This window comes from Sinocyclocheilus grahami, unplaced genomic scaffold (genome assembly GCF_001515645.1).
Source record: "Sinocyclocheilus grahami isolate Dianchi unplaced genomic scaffold, SAMN03320097.WGS_v1.1 scaffold3.1, whole genome shotgun sequence".
Lineage (NCBI taxonomy): Eukaryota > Metazoa > Chordata > Actinopteri > Cypriniformes > Cyprinidae > Sinocyclocheilus > Sinocyclocheilus grahami.
In genome coordinates, this window is record NW_015505182.1 from 4,833,926 (window position 1) to 4,858,170 (window position 24,245).

General features: G+C 37.6%; 1 protein-coding gene across 3 annotated transcripts in view; it reads left to right on the forward strand.

Annotated features, from left to right (window-relative positions):
• Nucleotides 1-22,259, forward strand: part of LOC107571704 (signal-induced proliferation-associated 1-like protein 2) — a 76,310-nt gene extending 54,051 nt beyond the window's left edge. For 2 of the 3 annotated variants that reach the window (XM_016258075.1, XM_016258147.1), the window contains exons 10-22: nucleotides 2,676-2,900; nucleotides 4,421-4,558; nucleotides 4,976-5,070; nucleotides 5,292-5,398; nucleotides 6,793-7,214; nucleotides 8,240-8,464; nucleotides 8,958-9,011; nucleotides 12,055-12,184; nucleotides 13,343-13,562; nucleotides 16,261-16,392; nucleotides 19,911-20,031; nucleotides 20,643-20,724; nucleotides 20,870-22,259. In XM_016258075.1, coding sequence (XP_016113561.1) covers nucleotides 2,676-2,900; nucleotides 4,421-4,558; nucleotides 4,976-5,070; nucleotides 5,292-5,398; nucleotides 6,793-7,214; nucleotides 8,240-8,464; nucleotides 8,958-9,011; nucleotides 12,055-12,184; nucleotides 13,343-13,562; nucleotides 16,261-16,392; nucleotides 19,911-20,031; nucleotides 20,643-20,724; nucleotides 20,870-21,016 — 2,098 coding nt within the window. In that variant the 3' untranslated portion in view covers nucleotides 21,017-22,259. The remainder of the gene's footprint in view (nucleotides 1-2,675; nucleotides 2,901-4,420; nucleotides 4,559-4,975; nucleotides 5,071-5,291; nucleotides 5,399-6,792; nucleotides 7,215-8,239; nucleotides 8,465-8,957; nucleotides 9,012-12,054; nucleotides 12,185-13,342; nucleotides 13,563-16,260; nucleotides 16,393-19,910; nucleotides 20,032-20,642; nucleotides 20,725-20,869) is intronic. The other variant, XM_016258226.1, reaches the window with a different exon arrangement.
• The last annotated feature ends 1,986 nt before the right edge of the window (nucleotides 22,260-24,245 follow it).

Consider the following 24,245-nt stretch of genomic DNA (forward strand, 5'->3'; position numbering starts at 1 on the left):
GGGGGGGGTTCTGTCCTGGAATAGAAAGGGACATAGAACCCTGTTGAACATGTGCCTCATGTTCTGTTTGCTCATTTCAGAAGAGCCGAGGGCTTTACCAAGAGCATCTAAAGGCAGAGATTAAAGTGACCCTCAAGACTGTCAATAACTGGATTGACATTTATTGCCTCCCTGTGAGGCATAAAAGTCAGTGATATCAAGAACTCTGTGCTTTTTGTAAACACAAATTTATAGAGGATTGCTTGCACTTCTGGTTGACCTTAACTGCTCTATATATCTGTATCTTGGGCAAGCATGTCTAGAGAACTATAGTTAACTGAAGCATGCCCGGACAAGTCAGGGTTGTATTTGGTTACAGATCAGAGCAGTGAGTTTAGTTTAGTGAAGTATTTAGCAAGAATATTTGTTCTAAACTTGTAACACCCTATTGAGTGCAAACCGATGCACTAAAACTAATTGTATCACCTTAGACACTGCATAGCAATGCATTAAAACCACTCAGAGCAACAAAACGACTCCTATTTCAGTAAAAATCTAGCTTGGTCTGTCTTAAAGTCTGTAGTCTTTAGAGATGTCTTGAACTTGAAATGAATAGTGTGTTTTGTTCATTCACAACACTTTGTTTGTTAGACATTTTTCAATTCCAGGAATTTGTGTGTGAGAGTCCAAGAGTGTGGTGTTCTTCACTGAAGTACTTTTTTGAAGAACTGTATCTTATTGTAGAGGCTGTGAGAATCTGTCTTGAGAGCTCTCGGCGGTTCCAGCTTTCCATTCAAGAAGATCACCAGAGCTTCTTGTTTTGGGAGCAGTACTGTGCGTGTGGTCGGAACAGAGTGGATTAGAATGCGGAGACGCATGATTAACCTACAATGAATCCCGCTGGCATAGGCTGAACTTGTATTCATTTTCTGTTTGTTCTTTTGGTTTCTCCCTCTCTAATAACACACACCACAGATAATCACAGCAAAATACAGTGCATCATTTATCTGATACCATGTCATCTCATTTGCAGATGTGTCTTTTCTCTTGCCAAACATCCCTGCGGTGATTATTATTTAATACATTCTGCCAATTTCACTTACAAGATCTTCCCTTGACACTAAATTTGGTATTTTACTAGCTGACTAGATTGACTAGAAAAGTAATCCAGATTAATAAATTGGAATGGATTCATAGAAATAGCCTGGCTCTAAATACAGCTCACAATTATGTACAGTGGGGTCCAAAAGCCTGAGACCACTGGAGAAAATGCTTCTATTTTGCATTTTTCTCATTTGATACAAATTATTATTAGTGAAAATGTGAATTGGAAAAATTAACATGAATTTCAGAATGTGTTAGTATTTGGTTACATCTGACCATCTGGAGAAAGGAATCACAAAATTAATGTCACAAACTAAATTAACCCAAATCTTAAACCTTTTCAGGTTTAACATGTTTTTGAACTCCATGCTTTTCACTGTGGTCTTAGACCTTTGCACCCCTCTGTGTGTGTATATAAGTGTCGAGAGCCGGGAGTTATCCAGTCAGCTCAGAAGTGTAAAGGAAGTGATCCCGTCGTTGGGGGTGCTCTGACCTGTTAACTCAGCTGCCATGATAATCCTTATTCTTTTGGAAGGAGCGGTCTGCCCCCACAATGCTTAGTTCAACCTTAGTTAAAAAAAACAGCGAACTATCCAAAAATCAGGCTAATCTATAGTATGGATGTGATTAATCCCTGCAGGCTTTTCTATAATTAGATGTTGTGCTGTTGATATAATGCAAGTTCTAAGTGAAGATAAACACTGGGTTAGCTCATGTAGGCGCCTATCATAAAGCACTTTTATGTCCTATATACAGTATCTGAGAAATCAGGTAACGATGACAGTAATGCTGGATGTATGTTATGCCAAGCACAGTATTAATCTCGTCCTGTTTATCGGAGCAGGAAATTCTGCTTTCTGCGTCTTGCTTACCTGTAGAGAAAAGTTCAGATGACTCAACCTGAAAACACAAATCACTTTACGACAAAATAAGTCACCTGAGTTATAAAAAATAAAATGTTGGGCTGTTGTGAGTGATGTGCGTAAAAAAGAACTGCGATGATATCAAATGATAATACAGTGGTAATGTCCATGCATGTTATACACTACCGTTCAAAAGTTATGGGTCAATTATTAATATTTTATACAGCAAGGATGCATTAAATTGATCAAAAGTAACAGTGAAGACATTACAAAAGATTTGTTTCAAATTATTACTGTTCTTTTCAACTTCCTTTAAAAAATGTATCCCGGTTTCCACAAAAATATTAAGCAACACAACTTTTGTAACATTGATCCTAATGAAAAATGTTTCATAAGCACCAAATCAGCATATTAGAATGATTTCTGAAGGATCATGTAACACTGAAGGCTCGAGTAATGATGCTGAAAATTCAGCTTTGCCATCACAGGAAGAAATTACATTTTAAAATATATTAAAACAGAAAATGTTATTTTAAATTGTAGTATTATTTCACAATATATGCGATTTTACTGTATTTTTGATCAAATAAATGCAGTCTTCTTTCAGAGGCTTCTTTCAAACGCTTTTAAATGGTAGAGTATTTCTAAACACAATGGTGTTCCTTTAATACATGTCCAAAAAAACATGGTAGCAAGTCTAAAAACCCATGGTAATTTTGTTTTTTTCAGAGGTGCCTCAGAGCTGTATCGTGTCCCCATCATGGAGTACAAGACTCTTGGTACTGGGCCTGGTTGGCACAGGATGACTCATGTTCCCCAGGGGCTGCCGCTGTCTCGTGTTTCACCCACTCAGGGTCCAGATCGACCCTCCCCGAGCCAGCAGATGTTCCAGTACGCCCAAGCTGCCATCTCACGTAGCACTTCTTTTGATAAGAAGTACCAGGATGGTTCCAGGTAGGAGATATGTAATTGTCATTCTAAACGCATATGCTGCTCTTTCATACTTATACAGTATATACCTGTAATTTAATTGTATATCATACTGTGATCCAGCTCTCATGATTATGTAAGGAGAAACTATAGGGAAGCGATTCTCATGGAGGCACAAAGTGGATTGGTTTGTGTAATTGATCCCATCATCCCTGTTACAGCATGTGGGTCTTCCTTACCCAGGATTTAGCTGTTTATTTGTGTATGGGCACGTGCAATGCATTGATTTCTTTAAAAAAAGATGTCAATATCATCCCTAGGCCTTTTCTGTTCTGTGTCTCTGATGATATTCAGAATAGATAATACCCAGAATGCTGATTGATCTGAAAATCGGTTTTATATGGACGGCTAAAGCAAAAATGCCTAAAGTCAGATAAAAGGACAAACATTTTTCTTGCTCATATTACCAAATGAAAATGTATTGAATTATGTCATATTATCTCTGTAAATAGAGGACTGCCTTTGGAAATGTTCAGGTCACATTTCACTTTAAAACGAAAATAAATGTAGTGTATTCTTTGACAGACCCCCTTCCCAATCTCCTTAATGCAGAAAAATGTGTGTATAGGGAGGGAGAGATTTTTATTTTTTATTTTTTATTTTTATCTGTGTTGATGTTTTTGTTGTGATGTGATATTTTTGGCACATTCACCCAAAAACATTTACCCTAAATATGTTTGAATGGAGTTCAAATGTTAAGCCTGAATGAGATGAAAATACAGTATTTTCAGTATAATCTCAGTATTAAGTTATTCTGTATTTGGTCGCCACTGTGAATGTGTCAGGACAGGTAACAAAAAGTAACACCTGGTTTTTATCGGGCTCAGCAACAGGAACTTTAAGAAACACTGATTCATAACGGTAATCTTTGATTATCCAGACACATCTCTGCTGACATATCCGCTGGGAAAGCCCAAAAGGGAGCACATAGAGGCTATTAAGGATGATACATGCCACCCTGGGGATTAGAGGAAGGAAAAAAGTACAGAATGATTATGTCCTAGTCTGGTGTGGCATTGATTCGTGCTTTCGTATTTCTCAGGAGACGCCTTTCAGGTTGAGCTAATTGGGAACTTGATTTTCTGGTGCTGTAGAGTTGGGATCCCTTTATAATGTGCGTCGTCTTGTGCAGTTGAGCGACTGTTTGTTGCATGCTTGTGTCTTCACCTTGTCTGAAATGCACACACCTTTGCGGCCTCTTCACCCCAGGCTGTCATCTCGTCCTCTGCTGGGATCCGTGTTGCACATAGACTGTCATTCCTTCTTGGAGTACGTTTCTCTTTTTCCCCCTCTGGAATGTGCAGACGTTCCCAGCCCTGGAAACACGGGGTCCTGCTATGAATAGAATCTGCTCCACCACTTTTTTTTTGACAGTGTTTCCTCCCTCCGGCCCAGAATATGAATGAGTCTTGCTGTAGCGCTCTCATTGCTTTTGCCACCAGAGTTTTGATTAATGAGCTTTGCCCTGTGTTTGCTCATTGCAGGGTGTTGCAGGACTTCGAGATGGTTCAGAGTCCGTCTGGAAATCCCGGCCAGCACTACTGCAGTTCTCCCAGTAACCAATCAACCTCCAGTGACCCTGGTCCCTGCGGCACATGGGCCCAGAAAGCCAGTTATGATGGGTAATGAGATTCTGTTTGAAGCAGCCTTGTAACTCAGAAACCAAAGAGCCCAGAGCCCAGCAGGTTTAGAGATTATCGCAGGAGTCTAATCATATGAGATTTGGTGCAAACAGAATTAGGTAGAAGATGAAGTCAAGTGAAGTGATATTGGAGTGTAATTCTATGTCCTCTTTTCTGTCATGTCCACTATGAGCTAATATTTCATGACCAGCAATGTGAACATCAGCTGTTCATCCTCCCCGCCCAACCAATCCTAGGATTAGTTATCATTATCGATGCCCTTTCAGACATTGAGCCACATTTTCAGTCCATATGAAATGCAATTATCAGGCTTATACAATATGCTTGAATAGTAAAACTGAAACACCACTAATGAATAATGCCTGTGGATTCCTTTGCACTCTGTTTGTCCAATAGATCACAATCACCTGCCCTTCACGACCAACCAGAAGAAAAAGAAGGAGATGGGCACACAGATAGGGAGCACAAGCTGGAGAGAACACAATCTGCCGGTACGGAAGCTCTGTTTTTCTCAAACTCCAATGCAGATTCAACTAGATTGGTTTCAAATGAATTATAGAATTGATTTACCAATTTAATTGATTGAATTTACCAAGCTGCAATAAATAACTTGAGACATTTTTTTTATATAAATAATTTGGTTAAAATTAACCAGATTTAAATGTACAGCGCTCCTATCAACGTCATGTAACATCACGTTCATGATTTCCAGGTTCGCCGTGTGTTCCTGAAGCCAAATGGCACATCCCATCCACCAAGATCCTGAACCGAGGTCTACAGAGACAGGGGGCGAAAGAGTCACCTGGTAAATTCCCTCGGGTAAGTGATCAATCAAATGAACTATAAAACTGTCCATTCCTCTGAATTAATTGGACTAATAATTTTTTTATAGCACTGGGACTTGTATTACTCTGCTTGTCTACATTCCTTCCAAACAGCGATTTCCTAGTTTGCATATTAACTTTGGTTACTGGAGTGTGGATATCTTTAAGATACAGTAAATGTCTTGCTCTGTACAGCAACAGGAACATACGCTAAGTGAATGCATGTGTCGGTGCAAGTGTTTGTGTGTTTATATGTGGCTGATGGGTGCAGTGACCTCATTAGTCAGGAACGTGTAGTTGGCAGCACTGCAAATGCACCACATTTCTCCATGTGGTTGTGGAGGGGAGGTCGCTGGTTTGGAGAAAAGGGGGGGTTGACATCTATGGCAGATGGCTCATAGTGTCCCATCCAGTCATGCAATCCCTGTGGGAATTGACGTAAGAAACTGGACGCCAGTTACAGGACACCGTACTGTACATTTTCTCTTGTGCATCAGGTTAAGTACAAATCCACCTGATTTATCAAGCGCGAAAAGGTCATCCTACCCTTGCTGCTCGCAGCCGATGCTGATGCTAAGGGCAAGAAGTAAATTCATGGGTCATGTTTATCTCATATTACTTCTGTAAAGCCCTACATTCCTCCATTGCATGATTCACAGAACTGACAGCGTTTTGCAGTAGTGTATTGACCACATTGCCTTTAACCAGAGGGGACATTTGGAAATAGTGCATCATAGTAGATCTTCCAAAGCAAACCATGCATTAAAGTTTAAAAATCATCCACTTTCAATTCATTTGAAAGGGCTTAAATTTAGACGATGCAATTTAACAGAATAATCAATTATTAATTTTCCATGAGATTGGTTACATTAGGTGGTAATGGTGCAGCGCTGGTTCTTCTATCTGTTGCTGTTATTGCTCTACTAAATGCACTTCACCGCTCCAGGGGTCTTCCTTCATCCATTTTTGTTGGGCTGTATTTTCAGAGTAGTAAACAAATGTCACATTTCGATAAATTGTTTGCCTGCCTTGTATTCAGTGCTCATGTAGTTCAGGACATAAAAACAGAAAAAAAAGCAGAATAAAAAAAAAAATAGAAAACAATAAAAAAAAAAAAAATTTTGAATGAATGTAAAAAAAAAAATGTAGGATTTACTTTAAATCTTCACTCGCTAGTAAATTCACATTTTTTTTATTTATTTTTTTTACTTGAAAATATTTCAAAGTGTTTTTCTGCTTGTACTGTATTTTTGATAAATGCAAGTTAATAAATTAATAATTTCAGCCTTGGTGAGCATAAGATACTTCTTATAAAGAAACATTAAAAATCTTACTAGCCCCAGACTTTTGAACTACTATAACACTTGGTCATCTTCCATAATCTTCCAGACTGTTGAGAAGAGCTGCCACAGTCATTGCTCCAGCCACTCCAGTAACAACACCCTCTCCAGCAATGCTTCTAGCGGCAGTGACGAGAAACATTTTGGTTCTGGAGACCCAATGGATCCAGAGTCCCTGGGTCTCATCTACATAAAGGGGGCGTCCACTGACAGTGGCATAGATACAGCACCCTGCATGCCCCCTCCACCTCCTGCCCTGCCCCTGACTGGGGTGGGACCCTCACGGATGGTCATGAGGGATGGGAGGGTTGAGACGGGACTCCCGTGGCCTCTGGAATACCATGAGGATGGCGAGACAGATGAAGGAAGGGCAAAGATGTTCCTGTCTCAAGGATATGTTGCTGCTACACCCACCGGTCACACCACAGATGGCAGCACTGGAGACCTGAGTGAGATCTCTTCGCTTTCGAGGTGAGATGAGAAGGAGAGTGGAAAATTATTATAGATTTTTGAAAATTTTTTAAGGTTTGGATCATGCTTGATTACTTATCAACAACTGCTTAGTTCTTTAATATTTTGCTTTCATTTTCTACAGCTGCGCACATTTAGTAGGATGTCCACAATTACATTGGCCTTCTGTAAGAATGTTAACTTGGCAGTAACATTAAGAGCCAAATATTAAACAAATATCAACAAAATTTAGTTGACTGAATTAAAAACAATGAAAGCATAAGATTTTCTTTTCATTCTATTTTGGCATATAATGCTTTCAAAGAAACGAAACAACATGTCTTGTTCTTGTGGATCAACTTGACAAACTTAGGTCAGTTATACAGTAAAAAGGTGCTTCTGCATTCAGCTTTGTTTTTACGGGTCTGAACACAGACAGACACAGATAGAGAGCTTGCTAACGATCTGAGTTTGCAGAGATGAGGTGATTTGACACAAACAGCCAAACATCATCTCATCAGCCCTGCAGCGATTTCCACCACAGTCCCTTTTTTTTTTAAATCTTCTCAAGCTGGACTCTTGGACTGTTCTATGGAGTTGGTTTAATAACATAACAGAAGCATGTTGTTGTGCAGTGTTGTTGTTGTTAACTATTCAAAGTCATTTTCTTTAATTGAAATAAATCTAAAATAAAATATAAAAGTTAGATGAATGAATGAATGTATAAAAATGAATAAAATGACAAAAACACATACAATTACTAATACTAATTTTAAAATGAATATATTAAAAGATAAGCTATAGTACTATAATAGTTTATAAATAATACTAAAATAATACTGGCTGTGCAGGAGGCAGAATGGAAACAGCTGTACTGTTTATTGCTGTTTCAGCAGTCAATTTTATTTTTCCCATGTTCATGCCTTGACAAGAATGCTCTTAAAACCTGATAATGAATGGTTTTTACTAAGGCAGACAACATTATTACATGATAAATCAGTTATTTAATCAGTTGTTGGTTTCATTTTGGTCCTTTTTCCCCCCAGTGGTTCTCGTCATTCTGGAAGCCCCTCTGAACGCTGTTCGAAGAACTCCAGCTCCATTGACCCCTCTAAAATCTACATTATCTCTCCTATGGACACCACTCCAATGGGAGGGCGGGAGAAGCACTCGCTTAGCTGCCAGTCACATGCTGAGAAATATTTGACTGGCTGGAAGAAAGGAGAAAATGACCATTTACTGGAGGAGCAAGGGCAAGCAAGAGACTTTAGGTAAGTAGCACTTAATGTTTTATGTATCTTATGTAACATTGGAGCAAGTGAAGTATTCATAGTGTGATTAAATCACTTCAATTATGTTGCTTTTTTTGTTTAATGAATGCATTGACCGGTAACACTGCATAGCAATGACATTCAGAAAACCTTTTAGGTCAGTAACACATCTCTTGCTAGCAGCATCTAAGAGATGATCGATGTCAACAGACATATTATATAACCTCCATCGAACAGAATCCAGACAGAATCTACTTGACACCTGCCACTTCACATTATCAGACGGAAGGCCTGGTAAATGTTTCTCTGATGATTAAAGCAGAGACTTGATTTGATTGACAAGCTCACCAGGGGATGCTGACGTTTTCCTGACGCAGATCATATTTGATGGAAATTCATATTTCCCTTGTGTCAGGTTTAAAAACAAAAGGGACACTGAATTGATTCAAAGCTCTTTGTAATCATTTTTTTTCCCTCTTTGTTGCCACCTCAGTCGGTCAGAGGCTTTGTTGTCTTTACTCCTTAAGACACTGTTGAGGAAATCAAGGTATTTGGATCATTACCTGGCCCTGAATTGTTCACTGTGTTGTTCCTTCCCTCTTGTCCTGTAAAAATGGCACTATCTACTCCCTTAAAGGAACAGTTCACGCACAAATAATTCTGATATAATTTACTCATCCTTATGTCATTGGAAAAAAAGTAGCCTATGCAATTTTATTTCAGTTAAGGCGGGCGTACACGGTGCGATTTTTGCTGTCGTAAGAACTCGCAGGTGATTTTTTTTCTCTCGGGAGAAAATCGCAGATGCTCGCATGGTCGCGGCTCGTACCGTGTGAGAAGAATTACGGGCCGATCCGAGACGTTACGAGCACCTCCCGTCCTCCCGATAATTTTCAAGCATGTCAAAAAAAATCGGATGCTGTCTGTTTAAATTCGTGGCGTATGTGCGGTTGAACGAGACGATTTGGCGATCCATCTGAAGTTGACCAATCAGAAGATGACAAAAACCATATTCTATAATCATTTTATTTTAATTATACAGTTCTATTTTTTATTTGTTATTCCGAATGTGCCAAATTTGCCGTTCAGCTTTATGAATGAATATGCCTGTTGTATTTCCGGCAAAACGAGCAGAAAAAAAACACATAATAAATATACCAATAAACAAAAAAATCTACAAATATAAATTATTATTATTATTTTTTTTTTTTTTTTTTTTACATGTATTCAACCTGTTCGAAATAAAAAAAGGGTAGGTAGAAGCCCTAGGCTTATTAAATCCTACCCTCAGTAATTACCAATACCAAATCACAATCACCCATAATAAATCAGACTTACCATTTTGAATAATACAAAAATACTAGTCCAAATTACGTCCTCCTTTATCTATCTATTAAGATAAAGACAAGCAGCATTAACAACAATGTTGAAATTCTCACTCTCACCCCCACTTCTGTATTTATCAAAAATAAATATTTTATACCTACTTTTAAATTGCAACATATTAACACTTTCTTTGATATATCCGTTTAATCTATTCCACAATATCACCTCACAAATCGAAATACACATACTTTTGAGTTTTGTCTGTGCATTTTGCTGTCTCATATTTAAAGCCCCTCTCAAAGTCCCTCGAGTTCTTTATGAAGAACAGAAAGTCCATGCTTTTCTATGTCCTTTGTCTTCATTTTTTTTTTTGGACGTCACAAAGAAAACCATTTCGTCCTCAGAATCCATATTTTTATGAATGGCGCGAAACGTAATGCTTATGTGAGAGTTTGTAAAATCATAGTAAATTCGTGTCGTGTGTGACTGCCTCCGTACGATTTTCAGATAAACTCAATCGTGACATGTGCCAGAGCTCACGACGTTCCAACCTTCAGAATCACACCGTGTACGCCCGCCTTTACGTGATGGTTTCATGTGAAGAATAGGCAATTTAAGTCATTATTCACTGATTATCTTCCCCTTTAGTGAGCTGCAACTGGAGATTTAGTCAGCAAGCTGAACAAATAATTCAGACCTGTTTGGTGAACTACAAGTAATTCATTGAAATGATCTGACTCAGTTATTCATGAATCAGACATTGTTACTCTGCTGAGGAGAGTGTCAGTATATTAAAATATCAAATTTTGGTATGTTCCTCACTAGTGTTAATTTTGTCAGCAGTTTTTAATTTAGTCTTAGTCTTTTAAATTAGTCTTAGTCCTGTGTCAAATGTACTTTTTAGTTCTCATATTTAGTCAACCGTGGCCTGTTTTTGTTTAGTCAAAATTTAGTCGACTAAATGTCTAAGCATTTTAGTCTAGTTTTAGTCAGTGAAAACTTGGTCACATTTTTGTCATGCTGTATAATGGCTAAACTGATCAATTATTTTTGCTCAAAATTACAATCGCAGTGATTGTTGTCATTTGAGAAATTTATTTTTACATTTCAGGTATTACACATTCACCTATAAGCACAAACCAACAGAATGTGAACTCATACACGTGGTTTATTTGACCTCATCTAGTGTTTATTATAGGCTATTTTAATATATAAATGAATATCAAAGACTTAGATATGCACTCTCTCTGTCTACATCATGAAACATGGTAAAAACCGAAAATATTATAACCATAAAAATTCCTAATAGTAATTCCGCAATAACATGGTTAAAAATTAAGAAAATGTATCCTGTTAACAGAAAAGCTCTGATTTGGGGAATTGAACTCTTGATATCTGGAAACCACACATGAAAGCTTGTGTAGTAGAGGCACTTACAGCAGTCCGCAATTGTATTTTGTCTCCTTTTTTCGATGAAAATAAGAGATTTTTGTATAGTTTTTATTGTTTTTAAGATACATTTTAGTCTCGTCTTTTATCATCAACAATATTGCATGTTGATATAGTCACAGTTATCGTTTATTGACCTTATTGTCATCTCGTCATCATCTCATTTTAGTCACGGGAATAAAGCTTGTCAACGGACATTTTCCATCATAGTTTTCATTAACGTAATTAACACTTTTCCTCACATAAATCTTTTGTATGGCATCGAAAGACTTAAAGAGACAAGAAATGGTGTGTGAGAACATTTTTATGATCCTGTCTTAGTGCTTTCTGTCATTTTGAAACTTGACACTTCTAGTCCTCATTCAGTTTTGTTATATTAAAAAGGGCCTGGCCAGTATATTGTTTAAAAATTCACTTGGAATTCATCATATGGTTTTGAAACAACAAAAGTGTGATTAAACTATGACAGATTTTCATTTTTGGGTGAACTGTTCCTTTTAGCTCCCATGAGTCAGTGATTTGTTCCCTGATGAGTCAAGTCATGACTGTGTGAAGGCTGTTCCTTACTCAATGGCCCTTAAACCTGTGTTTCGTCACAACTGTACAAGCTGCGTCCTTGTAGTCCTTGAAATGTTTTGTCTGTAGCACCTTTACAAAGAGAAACCTAAATCTACAGCAACCCATACAAAGGAGGCACAATTCACTTTAGATTGATACTACAGCAAAACCTGCTGCTAATGTCTCTCTTCTTGTCTAGTTTGTTTCATTTTCTTTCGCCCTTCCTCTCCCTCTTTGTCTCCATGTGTCTTTCTCAGGGGGCTCTATTTGAGAGACCCATCCCAGGTGGTTAACAGTGCTGGTGAGAAGCTCCAGACGCTCTCTAAGGAGGCCTTCCTCAGGATGCTTCTACCCGACATTCCCCCGGGGCAGGCAGGTCCTGGCAAGGTGAGTGTAGAGCTGAGCCCTGGAGGATGAGTAATGCAGTGAGCAAGTGCTGCAGTAGTTAGGACATGTCATAAAGCAACACTGAAAAACAAAGGAATTATACATTTTAAACATGTTTTGCACTAAACACATTATTCACTGATGTGTTACAATGCCAAGCAAATCAACTAACCAATCAGCAGCCTGGGTAACAGCCATTTGGTTGACTAATGGAAGTGTCTAGAGGAAATGAGGTCACAACAATCAGTCATTTTCCTCACCTGATCTGCTCACAGCAGTGTGGATTCTGCATATGCCCACACACTCTACTTGTGTGTTAGTCTCACTGTAAGATTTAATTTGCTTGATTTGCATAATAATAATAATGATAATAATAAAACTAACTTAGTTGACTTAATATTAATTATACTAATAATGTTGATGATAATAATAATAATTGTTAATAGAAATGTTTTCAAGTGATATTAGATTAAATTTACTGATAATATGAGGATATTATTATTGTTTTATACCATTAATATTATTATTATTATTATTATTGTTGTTGTGACATTTAATAAAATAGGAATTCATATTTCATTGTTGCATGCAGTCTCACTCTGCACAAACATTAATTCTACAGTGTAGTATTCATTTTTCTCTAATTCCTGTAGGCTATTATAAGCAGCCCATCTCTGAGGTCTGCTGCTCCTCTGTCACATTCATGTCTCTAATTGTCTGTTTGAGCCCCCCCCCCCCCCGCCCGCCTGCCCGTAGACCCCCCGTGAGGACCGTGTCCATCGCGCCTGCATTATTGATGAGAGCGCCATCACTCTAATAGGTCTGACTCACAGCCCCACAGTCACTCACTCTGACTGCTGATTGGTCCCCAGCTGAGTCTCATGTTCCCTTAGCTCACCCTCCACCTGCTCTGCACCCCCCACCTCTCTCCCACAATTCAATTAAGTGATATGTGCTTTATTGCCATGGCTGTTTTATTAACAATATTGCAGAGCCTTTCAGATAATCATATTCTGATGAATAATATCTTCGCTTCCCCCTCTCCCACTCAATCTCTCTCTCTACTTTCTCTTTGTCTTCCTGTTTCCCGTTTTCTTCCATTTCTATCCCATTCGTCTCTCTCCTTCTCCTCTATCTCTGCTTTTTGTGTTATTTCAGATACCACTTGTCGGTCAGTCTCCACGCCGCTCCCTGTACCGGACGCTCTCGGACGAGAGCTTGTGCAGCAGCCACCGGAGAGCGCTGTCTTTAGCGAGCTCTCGGAGCTCCATGCTGGACCAGGCCATGCCCAACGACATCCTGTTCAGCAGCGCCCTGCCCTACCACAGCACCCTACCACCTCGCATGTGTCTTAACCATGCTGCCAGTCAGCTCAAAAGTGAGTGTTCGCAGATGTCATTACCATCTCAGTGATGCTAACATTGTTTTAAAGCTCGCACGGTTCCATTTATATAGAGTCTGGCCTCAATATGCTGTCCACGTCATCCCAGAATGCATCACAGTACCAGCTGTACATATAATGTAAACGCTCGGATTGCCAGCATTAAGACATGCTTGATGATAATGGAATAAATGAGCTTTTTTTTGGCTCATAACAGATTTTTCCATCTCCTCGGAAAGCTCACCACATTCCTTCCTGTTACGGTAATTTTATCCTCTGCAGACTTTAATGTTGTACTTAGTAATGAAGCAAGTAATGATACTATAAATCTGCTGCTAATGCTTGAGAGACTTAGTGCTAATCATACTATTATACGTCTACTGAAATATGCTAGTAGGATGAAGAGTGTGCTGTAATAGGAAAATCATTATAATAGCATGATTTTTGTGTAACTGCTGGACTGGTCACTGAAAGCAGAACGTGTTCATGCGTTAAACAGCAGGAGCATGATGTAGTTGAACAGAAGGCGTGTTCAAGGGAAGTTTAACTTATATGTACACAATTGCTAACGTAAGATGTGTTTCCATTGAAGCGAAAAAAATGAAATATTACAAAGACGATTGTGAATAAAGCAATGTTTCCCATGTGTTTAAGAGAAATAATTTCTAGCGGCAAAAGATACTTTATGTCAGTGTTTGTTGAGACAATGTCTCTCAATTTTTTTAATGACTTTTTTCTAGAAATATATTTGGAAAATATTTCCATTGATCTTATTACAAAATTATATATATATATGCGCAATGTTCTCAATTTAGGGGGACTATTTTCTGTTAAGTTAATTGAATTCTGTTTTGTATGTCTTCTTAAAGATTTCTTTTTGGCGTTTTTGCCTTTTTTATTGATAGGATAGTAGTGAGTCAGGAAGCAAAGTGGGAGAGAGAGGGGGGATGGGATCGGCAAAGGTCCGCGAGCCGAGACTTGAACACAGGACGACACATACATGTCGACACGCTGCCTACGAGGCTATTGGCGCCGACCTGTTTTGTATATTTTGGAAATTTAAAAAAAATTTACAATTTCCAAACATTAAAAGCTTTAAATATATTTACAAAAATACAGTATATTTACAAAAAATACAAAGTTTGTTTAATGTATTAAGAATGTAATGAAAATATTTTTTGTATTTTTACATATTATTTTAAACAAAATAGGGAACTGTTTTCTGTTAATTTAATTAAATTGGGGGAAAAAATAAAGTTTTATGCACATTTTGAAAATTCTATTTTTTGTAAAAATATTTATGTAATATTAGCGGATGTAATAGTGGAACTATTTTCTTCACTAGTTTTATAAACATTGCACTTGTGGGAAAGGATGCTGCAAAAACAGACAACAACACCATATAATGCATGTTTATGTAGAACTACAAGCAAAATTGTAGCAATAAATAGCACATATGGAACACAAGAACACGTCCTGTGTGAACGGCCCTAATGCCTCTTGGCATGTTTCGCATACAGACACTTGAGCTGTTCTCCAGCTGTCTGAAACGTGCAGTTCCTCTCTCATTATAGCAGAACTCTAAGCCAGCCAACTTCATTCATTATTCAAATCCCCTCACCTCTCTGCTCTCAGGCGAGGCCTGTCTGTCTGCCTGCATGAGCAGACTTTGAGTGAATTAGCAAGCGTGTGCTCTCTAGGTCACCTAGAGCTAATTTTCCTCTGCTTCTGTGACTTGCCGCATTTGATTCTTTCGCCATAAGTACACCCAATTGTGGGTGAAGTTGCCCTTTGGCCCTTGGCTGTTGAGCAGCGGCAACTGCTTTTCTGTCAAGTTGAAATCTCTGCCACTGGATTAATGTTTAATGTAGTTTATGCAGCGGTCAGGGCCCTTCAGTTGTGTCCTCAGTGACTGTCTCAGTTTCCTCTTAATCTAACTGATCTTTATATCCATGATGAATGGTTCAAGTGTAATTGTAGTCTCTCATGAGTTAAATTATTTAGTAAAGGCCCATTTAGGTCAGAGAATGTTCTGTTCAGATAGCGCTTTAAAGTCAACATGGAATCAGATTGAACCCTTTTTTTAACTTTTCTAATGCATGTTCCTGCTCTAATTGTGAATGATTCAGTGCTGAACATTATTCCAAATGAAAATGTCTTTATAATCTTTAATCAAAATAAAATGACGTTCTCTTTCTCAAAAATGACTTTTCCATGGATGCCACGTAGGCCTTGTGGTCTATCACATGTTAATCAATACACAAATTATTGTTTTTTTTAAACAATTTAAATAATAATGAACATTAATGTGGGTTGTTGGATGTAAACCAGTAATTATATGACACACTAAGCATTATTTTAGCAAACCAGCATTCAAATTTTGCTCCTTTCTAGTATAGCTTTTCATAAACCAATCAATTGATGGATGAAGTGATTTTTTTTTCCACACTGAATATCCTGTTTCCCTTGGAAATGCATAATATTTCAGAAGTTATATGGTTTGCTAATAGGACTTCCAGCTGGACGACTGTTCGCAAGAGAAAATAACTGAATCATGAAGAAATATAGAGACAAAATAAATGAAAAAGTCTCTGGTAAAGTTTGTTTCTATACAGACTGGTGAAAATGTCAGATGGGTCCCATCTAAACATGCACTCTACTGTCCTCTAATGAACTATGTGTGCTGTCTCTGCAGATGAGCTCTGGTTCTCTGATGGCTCACTGGCAGACAAGGCCAAGCTGGCAGACACTGGTATGATGCCCTTGCCGGACCCCTCTTCTGGTCTCGACTGGTCACATCTTTTGGATGTGGCGCGGGCTTTTGAAGGTACAAGCATTCCATTGTGTACACTAAATAAGTATGGTCTTGACCAATTTAGCATGCTTTGTGATCATAAACTCGCTGCTCACTGTTATGGAAGGAACAACTACTGGGTATTTTTTCCACAAGGACAGCAATGACACTTTGACTCTATGGATATTTTTGTACCAGACAAATGTAGTCAAATGCCTTCATGTCTGTCAAACAGCATTCAACAGCATGTGGTATTTCAGCACACAAATCTTTCTTACCAACTAGTTCAGCATTACCAGGCACTAGCTTAAATAACGCTGTGCAGTAAATATTTAAATTTGCTCACTGGCATTCTTTTGAGCTCAAACATGCCTTTTTAATGCAAATGAGGCTCATAATAAAATTTGCCTTATTCACAAAGGTCAGCATTGTTAGCTCAGCACAATGAATGTTGCAGTATATATAATTTTATTTAAAAAAATTTTTTTTGAAAAGTCTCTTATGCTCAATAAGGCTACATTTATTTGTTCAAAAATACAGTAAAAACAGTAATATTGTAAAAAATATTATAACTGTTTCTATTGTAATATATTTTAAAATGTAATGTATTCCTGTGATGGCAAAGCTGAATTTTCAGCATCATTACTCCACTCCTCAGATTCACATGATCCTTCAGAAATCATTCTGATATGATAAATAGAAATTTCAAAAGAAAGTCATTTATTTGAAATAGAAATTGTAACGTTATAAAAGTCTTTACTTTCACTTTTGGTGCATCTTTGCTAAATACAAGTGTTAATTAAAAAATATACTTTACTAACCCCAAACTTATGAATGGTAGTGTATTTACACATTTTCTGTCCCAGTAAAGTAAAAGTAAAATTTTTTGGGTGTGTGTGCATTTACCTGATTTCCTTTAGTGAATTGGGAGCGAAGACAATGCAGACAGCAATTTTTTTTATTCATCCTTTTAAATTTTTCCTTCTCACTGTATTCACTATAGGCTACAGAAGCATTGAATGTAACAAAAACCTTCAAATGCCTTTTTGTCCTATTATTTGAAGTGTTTTGACCTAGGTTTTCCCTTACCACAAAGCTTGAGCCGCTCTCACACGCCATTAACAAAGTTAACTGAAGGTTGCACAAAACAGCATCCGTCTCTAACACTGCTCTTGACCATATCGAAATCACCACGTCTCTATTTTTCTCCCATTCATTTCCTGTGACTGCCTAAAGGCGCATTGTTCTGCAAGGTGCTAATTAGGAGCGGAGAACGTATTTTGAGCATGGAGAAATTAAGCCATTATCACAGTGTGAGCCCAGCAAGACACCACTTAGGGAAATGACTCAAGCCATAGCTCGCTGTAATTACACATTTTGGGTTTTGGACGCTTTTACTCATGCGCAATTACAACTGCTCCCTCACCTTCAACCATCGTTGTGGAGACCATGGTGAATGTTGGCGAGTGCATGGCACGGCTCTTCTTGAACTGAGAATTTCCTTTTGATCTACATGTGGAACGGGGAAAAATACATGGTAGATGACTTTAATTGGTTGGGGGCGTCGGTGAGGCAGTCGATGTGCGGCTTCCCCCTGCTAGCGTTGATTTTTCTCGCAAGTCCTTAGAGATGTGCTCTTGAGACCTGACGGATATGAAAAATGGAATGAGTGTGCAGCTCCGTCCTGAAATAGTGACAAATATGAGACCATCGTTTCATGGTGGGAGAAATGATTAAGTTAGCTTTTGCCTCAGGGTTTGGGTGCTAACTAGAAGTGGGTGGGGAGGAGGTGAGCTTACATTGTTGATTTCCATGTGCTGCTTTGTGCGTGTTTTTGTTCGGAGCGCTAATAATTATTCAGCCATTCAACTCCAGCTCCGACGACACCCCTTACTGTGAGACTGTTAATGAAATGAAATGAGAGAGGGGGGTGGAGGAAGCGCTGAAAGGTGTTAGAAGAGGTGAGAGCTCTTAAAGAAACCTCATGAACACTTTTAGCTCAGAGTTTGACGAAATAATGGCAGGTCAACATCTTGTGAGATCATGGTATGGTATGTGATATGTGGAATATATATAAAGGGTCGTGAGGTGCATTCTTGTTAACAAAGAGCTTGTAGGTCTTTATAAAGAAACAAAAGAAATTCTCCTCTTCTGAGGCCACACCTACATGTTTCTACAGCTTTCCCAAGTGCAAAACATATGTGGTGTGAATCCAAATGAAAGCTCTATTTAAAACATATTAACTTTTGGTCTATATTTTGCTATAAATGGGTAAAAATTTATATTTAAAACCTGATTCTAGATACAGGGGCGCCGCTACAGTTTCTGGGCCCCCCTAGACAGCATATTTACTCGGGCCCCCGCTTTCCCGAATGTTTTTAAAACTGATCTAGATAGTTTTATGCTAATGCCAAACTGATACGTTCAAATTAAAGCTCAGTGAAAATGATAAAGCATATATTTATTAACTTTTGGTCTATATTTTGCTATCAGTCTGTAGAAACCAGTATTTAAAATGGATGTAGATACTGTAGTTTTGTTTTATACAAGTGCAAAACATTTATATGTGATATGGGGTAAATTAAAATAAGTCAATAAGTGAAAAATAAAAAAAACTTTTGCTGTCAATGAATAATAATGGTATCTAAAACTCAGATAGTTTGATACAAATGTAAAACATGTATGCCAGTGATATAGGATAAATTCAAATTGTAACTCCATTAATAAATAAAAATTAGTCAATCTTTTGCTATCAGTGAATAGAAATTGGTATTTAAAAACATATCTGGACAGTTACATGCAAGTGCAAAACACCTACTTATGTCAGTGATGCAAGGTAAATTCTAATTAAAACTCAATAAAAAAATAAAAAAATTATTGGCTTTTGCTCCGTCTTTTTCTGTCTGTGAGCAGACATTGGCATCTAAATAGTTTCACTATATGTACAATAGAAAAAGCAGCACATTTGACAGTTGCACCCCCGTTATGCCCTCTCAGTGGAGGTAAAGGCATTATATCGGTGTGTTCTTGGTCTTGAATGCTTAATGATATGCCCGACTGACAGTGTAATGCTAAACTCACCTGAAAGCATGTGAACCCCCCTCCTGTCTCGCCATTAACCCTTCTGCCGCGTGAGCTCTGTTCCCCACTTAATTAACACCTTGCTCTGCTGAAGCTGCTTAACAGTTAGCTCTAACACCTCGGAAAGAGCTGAAAAGAACGATCACATTTAATAAGCTTTTCTCTGGGTGTTGCTCAAAGCTCCTACCTGGAACATCAGCCTGTATCACCTCAGCTGAAGCAGTATGATTGCCATGTTTCCTGTGTGCTTTGGGGATTTCCTGCTTGTCTTGTTTTTTGTTCTGTGCAATACTGATGAGTGATAAACAATTGTTTAGTTGTAGATTTACAATACGCAACTGCTTGTATTAAATTATAAACATTGTAAACACAAAACACTGCAGAGTCTTATGCTGTTACTGCCTGTGTATATCTGATAATGGATGTTTCGACTTGAATTTCTAATGCAATAATTGTTTGCTCACTTATAGATCAGACTGTGACCTCTCTGAGCTCTCTGACTGAAGAAGAGCAGACCAAGCAGGTTCTGGAGCTCTCTGAGGAGCTGAACAGAAGAGTGGCATGTATGGATGCCTCAACCCTACTAGCAGGGTAAGTGCTGATGTAGAATTCCATCCATCCATCCATCCGTATGTCCTTCCATTCATCCGTATATACATCCGTCTAAATGGGTATATCCTATCTGGGTATGATGTCTGTTTATCTGTCTGTGATCAATCAAGCATTCATTTTATCTGTCATTCTATCATTTTATGTCTTCTATCTATCTGTCTGTCTGTCTGTCTGTCAATTCAAGTGTTCATTTTATCAACATGAATATAGATTGACAAGTGGTCATTCTATCATTTTATGTCTAATATCTGTCTGTTTATCTATCTGTGATCATTCAAGTGCATTTTATGTCTAATATCTATCCATCTATCAGTCTGTCTGTGGTCATTCAAGTGTTCATTTTATCTATCTGTCATTCTATCATTTTATACATCTAATATTTGTCTGTCTGTCGTTCTATCATTCTATATATCATTCTGTTCTATCTGACCGTCCATTCATACATTTGGCCATTCATTCATCCATACACCCATCCGTCTATCTATTTATCTATCTATCAGTCTACCGGTCTATCCGTCTATGTATTTGTCTATGTCTGTATGCACATCTATTTGTTAATGTGTGTTCCTGTCTGTCTATTATCTACACAGGGAAGGTTCTCCTGCTTTGCTCACTGGGAAGGTTAACCAGCTGGAGCTCATTCTTCGACAGCTGCAGTATGACCTAAGGAAGGTAAGAATCCCAAACATAATAACAGGCCTTTAATAGGCAAACATAATGCTTCAACAATCCTTAACATAGCTGAACACACACTGTTAGCAGCATTCACCTCAAGGTAGTTATTTGTAACCACATGCTTTGTTATTATCCGCCAAAGGAGCAAGAAGACAAGGCTATGCTCCAGGAACAAGTTCAACACCTTCGACAAGACAACCTTCGACTGCATGAAGAGAGCCAGACAGCAGCCGCGCAGCTGAGGAGATTTACTGAATTGTTTCTGAACACAATGGACAAGAAACCTTGAGCTGAAGTAGTCCATGACTTCCCCGTGTTGTGCTTCACAAATGACATAACCCAAGGATAAGTAGTCCAGCATACTGTAAAAAAGATGTTAGGGGAGAAATTTCAGCATTTGAATGTGAACGTGTGCAGAGCTAATATGCTAACACACTAAAAAAAACAGTCATAGTTGGCAGGACATGAGAATGTGAATGAGAAAAAGGAGAGTAAGAAATTAAATAAGGTATGTGATAAGGGCTGGAAGGGAAAAATGTAATCGTTTATGACTATTTGAAGGGTACGAACACGTGGTGATCGTGAAAGTGAATGTAATGCAATAAGCCGTGATTTCTTTCAAAAATATTTGGTTCCTTGGGCTTAACATCTTCAAGCTACCGACATAACTCAAGTTCACTCCTGGCTTTGTGGCTGTCCACCCCCATCATTTGTCAAAATGTAGACCAGCCAGGTGCAACGTTCCTTAGTATCCGAAGCTCCCCAAGACTAGGTGTACTGTATACCTGTTTTTGTAAGTAACACATTGAAACAAATGTTGTAGCAATAATTTTGCTGATGCTGTAATCACAGAGTTGTTCAATAAGATTAGCACTGAGTGTGATTTGGTTGTATTAAAAAAATAAATAAAAAAAGTTTGTGTGCCTGATGTTATTGGTGGTAAAAGGATCTTCCCTCAGTTGTTTTCGTTAAATCATATGACTGTCTGAGTGCTTACAAAATCCATGCCCACTGCTCTTATCCGTTAGGCGACTGACTGGCTTTGTTTTACCAAAACAGACATTAAACCGTTGAACTTGTGTGGGTGGGCCAGTACATGCAGACTAGCACCTGTAAACCACTTAATATAAAAGCCAAATTCTGCTTGTTGGTGTAAAGTACCTCAGAAAAGTGTCTTGTACCTTCGCCCTCTTATTTAAGCTTATTTAACCTAAGATTGTTATTTTAATGAGAGTATTTTCCTTTTCTGCACTAAAAAAAAAAAAAGAAAACGAGTAATGGCTCCATGTGGCAGTACTTTGTATACTTGTGTACCATGTCAGCAGTACTGTGTATAGCTTGGCTGAGAGATTACTGTAAACATAAAATGGTTTATTTCTGGGAAGTTCAGGTGTTCGGATGCTGCTAGAGGACAGGATGTTGTTTTTATGGCCTTTTAAAGAGGTTTTTTATTTCTTTGTAAATCTGTTTCGTTGAGGTTGGGATGAAAAGCTTACCTTTGTAAAATAAAGTTTAGGATGTCAATAAAGTAAGACTTGTGTCCTTTTAATATGGAGTTTGTGTTGGATTTCTTTAACAGTAGGAAAACAATTAATTACGTATGCATAGTTAAGATGGCATTATTAATTTGGATCATATTTTGCATAGGTTTTTTTTAATCCATTATTAGTGTAATTCATTCAAATTAATACATTTCGATGTTTAATTAAATTTTGGGAACATTGCCAATTTTGGTACAGTGTTTGGTCATTGTCCAGTGTAACATCTGCCAGTCAAATTGCAGTTCATGATAATGTTAATTATTTAAATACTTACTACCTATTATGCCCTTGGCATGTAGGGCAGCAACTAATTATTTAAATATTATATGAATATTAATTAAAATGAGCACATTTCAATGTTTAATTAGGAACTTTTATTCATTTTAGTACTGTGCTGGGTTAATATCCAGTGCAAAATCTGCTAGTCATTTTTTTTTTTTTAGTTCATGGTAATGTTAATTGTTTAAAATATTAAGATTATTAATTTGTTAAAATTTATATATTTTGATGTTTAATTTGAGAAACACTTGTCAAAGCGTTAGGTCAATGTCCAATGTAAAATCTGGGTCATCATGAACCAGTTGAGAATCCATTGATCTAAAGGAATGGATTTTAAACTTGTGAACTCTGTATGCATCTCAGCTGTTTTTAAAAGCCAGTGATTGATCGATACTGGCTTGTATTATTGATCAGACACTTTGGAAGCTGGGTGCATGAGGAGCACCTCTGCATGACAAAGTGAGACCATCCATGAACTTCTCCACAATGTTACTAATAAAAAACATGACTAAGAACCAACCTATTCAACCCACTTCAGAGATGTTTGTGACATGTTTTAAATCTATGGCTGTGGTGTTGTTTTTGATGGCTAGATTAAAAGTTGAGATGGAGGAACATACACACAGGGAGCTGAAATGTGCAAACGTCAATGACCCATTTTAGGAGTGTGTTATTTGTGAAAACGCAGAGAAAAATCAATACATTTCTCCTTTCACCGGTTGTGATTGAGAACAGAAATGGCAGCACTGCCCTACATCTGTGAGGAACCAGTGGAAAAATGTCAACCTTCTTAGGTGACCTGTGATGGATGACATGGACCAAGGTGCCTCTGCTCCTGTGGGAACTGACAAGGTGAAACAGTGGTGTATGTTTGAGGGTCATTCCAAGATCCTCAGACCAAGATTGGTCACTGTATCTTTGCGTGAGCACCGGCTAATAAAGGGTTAAATTGGGATTTCAGACGTGGATGAACCATGAAATCTGAATGTGATTCTGATGCCCTAGACAAGATATGACCTTCGCCAAGGGTTGACAAAGAAACTATTATTATTATTATTATAAACCTAACCTATTATATACAAAGGTACCAGAAGGCCAAATTTAACCCCTGCTGAAAACAGAGAAATGCCCCAGAGGAAACTCTTGGGAAAATATAACATTGCATTTATTTTTATTATTTAGTCATTTTTTTAAATTATAAAAATAATGGTAAAAGAATGAAAGCCCATTTCTGCCACATAAGACAAAAAAACATGCATTGGTAAATTATGAAAAGTCTTAACTATGACATAAAAACTTGTCATTATGAGATGCTAAGTCATAATTATGAGATAAAATGTCGACATTATGACAAAAAAGTTATGACCAATTTAAATTATGTAATGAAAAGTCAAGTTATTACAAAAAGAAACAAAGTATGACAAAAAAAAAAAAAATTTATGCCATAATTTTGACTTTCTATCATAACTTTGCTCATAATTGACTTATGTCGTCATAATTGACTTATGGCATTTATGTTAATTTTGACTAATATTGTTTACTTTATTACCTGACTTTTTGTGTAGTTTCTATATTTTTTATGTAATAACTTTCTATCATAATTAAGATGTTTTACACTTTTGACTTCTCTTCTCGTAAATATGACTTAGCACGCCATAATTTGCCTTTTATGTCATAATTACGATTTTCCAAAGCATG